Source organism: Ostrinia nubilalis, chromosome 3 (genome assembly GCF_963855985.1).
Source record: "Ostrinia nubilalis chromosome 3, ilOstNubi1.1, whole genome shotgun sequence".
Classification (NCBI taxonomy): domain Eukaryota; kingdom Metazoa; phylum Arthropoda; class Insecta; order Lepidoptera; family Crambidae; genus Ostrinia; species Ostrinia nubilalis.
In genome coordinates this window covers 5888185-5891629 of record NC_087090.1, presented here as the reverse complement: position 1 = coordinate 5891629, position 3445 = coordinate 5888185, and the positions used below count along the sequence as shown (strand labels likewise).

The 3445-nt window shown below is 34.1% G+C and overlaps 1 protein-coding gene across 1 annotated transcript; it reads left to right on the top strand.

Annotated features, from left to right (window-relative positions):
• The first annotated feature begins 300 nt into the window (after positions 1–300).
• On the top strand, positions 301–3118 carry LOC135088260 (protein O-glucosyltransferase 2-like). The gene is made up of 6 exons (XM_063983136.1): positions 301–468; positions 557–765; positions 968–1424; positions 1780–2017; positions 2303–2602; positions 2903–3118. The coding sequence occupies exons 1-6, from the start codon at positions 308–310 to the stop codon at positions 3017–3019; spliced, it is 1482 nt and encodes a 493-aa protein (XP_063839206.1). The 5' UTR covers positions 301–307; the 3' UTR covers positions 3020–3118.
• The last annotated feature ends 327 nt before the right edge of the window (positions 3119–3445 follow it).

Below are 3445 nucleotides of genomic sequence, written 5' to 3'. Positions count from 1 at the left end.
GACCACTGACAGCACAGATTAGAGAGTATCTGTGGGTCTAGACAAAGTGCAATTATAATCGCAAACCAGTCGAAAAGTGGTCGAAAAGCCCCTTTTTTGTATGGAATTTGACGGATTCGATTTTCGATTCGATCAAAAAGTGCGTTTTGTCTAGGGGGGCTGACCTCTAATCCATATCTGTGTGACTGACAGTGGTTGACAGTTTTAAAATGTCACTCTTTTTTCCTGTTTCTATTTTTGTTTTGAATTGATTACTTTTATAAAAATGGTGTTTTAAGTAATTAGCGCCACATCTGTGATTAGCGCTATGATTTGGAACTGTTGGAACTTTATTTTGCTGTGTATACAGTTTTCTTTAATTAATTCCCTACAAAATAATGAATTTTTTTGGGGACCTGGATTACAACCCCAAAATATAGTAATGCCGGCTAGATATTTCTTTGTTAATTTTACATCTTACTGTAAGAAGTAAGTATTATCCTACCCAACGTTTTAACTACATACCTAATTGCTACAATTATCAAATTTTAAAAACCTAATTATATTTATGTTAAAGATATGAACCCAGCTTAGCAAACGATGTTGCGGTGGAAATCGAAGGAAAGTCTGCAAATAACAACAGGTGTCGCGTCTGGATAAATAAACTAGATCGGAAAGACGGCACTTTTTTAATTCGCTATAAAGTATATGAAACCTGCCAGGATCTTTCCATTGGAATTTATTTTAAGAGCAAGCATATTACTGGATCCCCAGTCAAGTTTACAGGTAAGAGATATCAGATAACATCTCGAATTAAAGATAAAGAATCTCACAGAAAGGAACTTTTATTAAAGTATTATTTGTTGAGACAGTTTGTTCATTTATCACTATTTTGTTTATTAAAGTGCTAACCTCGGCTTATATTTCAATATTTAATGGATATGGACTTGAATGTTTTTCAATTAAATTTTATTTGGAATATTTACAGGTCCTATACTAGCAGACCAATGCGACTGTCCAGTGAAAGATATTAACACTTGGCTGGAACAATATGGATGCCCAAAAACTTACAAACAAATTGAAAATGATCTGTTGTTACACAATGATGTTGATATGAAAGTGCAAATTAAGAAAATAATTGAAAAGTATCATAAACCAGAAAGCACTAGTTTTTGCCATTATGTTATAAATAATAACAAAATTTACAGAGACTGTTATGGAAAGCATGTTGGGTTCAACATGTTTTCTGATAATATTCTATTGTTTTTGTCAAGAAAGGTTGTATTACCTGATATGGAATTGGTTATAAACCTGGGTGATTGGCCTTTAGTTTCTAAACTGTCAGAGCCATTACCAGTGTTTTCTTGGTGTGGTAGTAATGATACATTAGACATAATAATGCCAACATATGATATAACAGAATCTACAATTGAGAATATGGGCAGGTAACTATATTCCTAAACCATAAATATTAATTGTATTTAATTTAGCAATAGTGCACAAATGTGATTGTTGCACTGTAAAAGTCACTCCTTTCCATTTCTTGGCTAATAGTTGAAATGCTGCTTGTGATGTGCTGATGAAGCATTAAATATTTTTTATAGAAATGAATGAATCAAAACACATTACAGTACAGCTTGTTTTAGTATTGATATGCATTGATAATGTAGGTTTATTTTTTCCAATAAGTGTAGTCCAATAAATTAATTTATCATAAGAATTCCAAATAGAAAAAATAGTGTGGCATAATTATTTTTACACTCCATTTTTCTGTGTAATTACTGCTTTTATTTATTTTAGGGTCACATTGGATATTCTGTCAGTGCAAGGCAGTGTTGAGCACCAGTGGCCGAGTCGGGAACCCCGTGCCATATGGCGAGGGCGAGACTCGCGACTGGAGCGGTTGAAACTCGTTGACATTGCAAGGGCTAACCCTGATCTATTTAATGTATCTCTCACGAATTTCTTTTTCTTTCGTGACAAGGAAGCTCAGTATGGCCCAAAGCAACCTCATATTTCTTTTTTCAAGTTTTTTGATGTAAGTATAATAGAGTTGATGACTGGCAATTAGGTGTGTTTTTTTTAGACTCATAGGTGTGGACCTGTTTACTAGCCAAGATGTTACAAGCCACTGAAACAGCGCACGCACGCGGGATTGTATCGAAAAAATACACCTCCCAGCGTGTGGCGGGTGCACGTCGCAGACGACGTGCATTTCCATAGGCGAGCACCGTGCATCCGCGCGAGTTTTAGCGGAGGCCCTTATTATGTAAATAGTTTGTAGATACTGGTCTACTTATAATTTATATTGTTATTGTTTCAGTATAAATACCAAGTGAATATAGATGGTACAGTAGCAGCCTATCGATTACCATATTTACTCGCTGGTGGTGGAATGGTTTTGAAGCAAGATTCGCCATTTTTCGAACACTTTTATAGTTTACTACGACCATGGGAACATTACGTCCCAGTTTCACGCGACTTGTCCGATTTAAAAGAACGTGTAATTTGGGCACTTGAACATGACGAGGAAGCTCGTAATATTGCTGAAAATGCTAGAAAATTTGCCAATGAACATTTACTTCCACAACATATCATTTGCTACCATGGTGTACTTTTTTCTGTAAGTATTCATTGTTACACCATCATAAACTATTATTAAATAACTCCCCATGAGCTTTTTGATATATTATTTAAAAAAAAAAACTTCTAATCCAAAGGCTTCAATCTCAAAATCTGATTCATACCTGCCTGTGTGAACAAAAACATTGTATAGCCATATTTTGGTATACTCATTCAGTAACATTTATGGCATATACACACAATTTCGATCCTCTGAAGTTGCGTAAATGTTTAATTTTGTTTCATTATTGGAAAATGGGCGTATGGGAAATATTTCAATTTGTTTTCTTATTCTTTTCAGGAATGGAGTAAAAGATTAAAAAGTAAAGTAAGTGTATATGACGGTATGACTCCCGTGCCTCAAGTAAAATCAAAATGTGACTGTGAAGAAAACAATTTCAAGCATGTTGAGCTGTGATTTGAATGTTAATAGAGGCGAAAACAAACGAGATTATTAATAATGAATAAATAATGCATATAGGTAGGATACAGCTAGTTAGAAACTGTGTAACTAAATGTAAAGCACAGATATGGATAGATGCAGCATGTGTCAAAAATTGTATGAAGCCGAGCGTGCCACTTTTTAAACGTCATTAGTGTCATTTTAGCGAATTTTAGTGATTGCCGCAACGTAAAAGTAATCGTATCATCGTACTGCATTCGCAAAGTCATCGAAAGATATCGTGTGACTCGATTCGAAAATTAATTAATTCCGATAAAACTGATATTTTGTTAAATTTATAGCTAGTCTGACTGTAGATTAAAATAATTTTGTCGCGGTAAACGTAAAACGTTATTCTACATTATTAATTTGCAAATAATATTTTTGTTGTGCCTAATGTTT

Excerpts from the sequence above, each read along its gene's own strand:
- LOC135088260 (XM_063983136.1), top strand. The coding sequence starts at position 308 with ATGATTTGGAACTGTTGGAACTTTATTTTGCTGTGTATACAGTTTTCT. Across the intron at positions 1,425-1,779 it reads ACAATTGAGAATATGGGCAG|GGTCACATTGGATATTCTGT; the intron begins GTAACTATATTC and ends TATTTATTTTAG. Across the intron at positions 2,018-2,302 it reads CTTTTTTCAAGTTTTTTGAT|TATAAATACCAAGTGAATAT; the intron begins GTAAGTATAATA and ends TTATTGTTTCAG.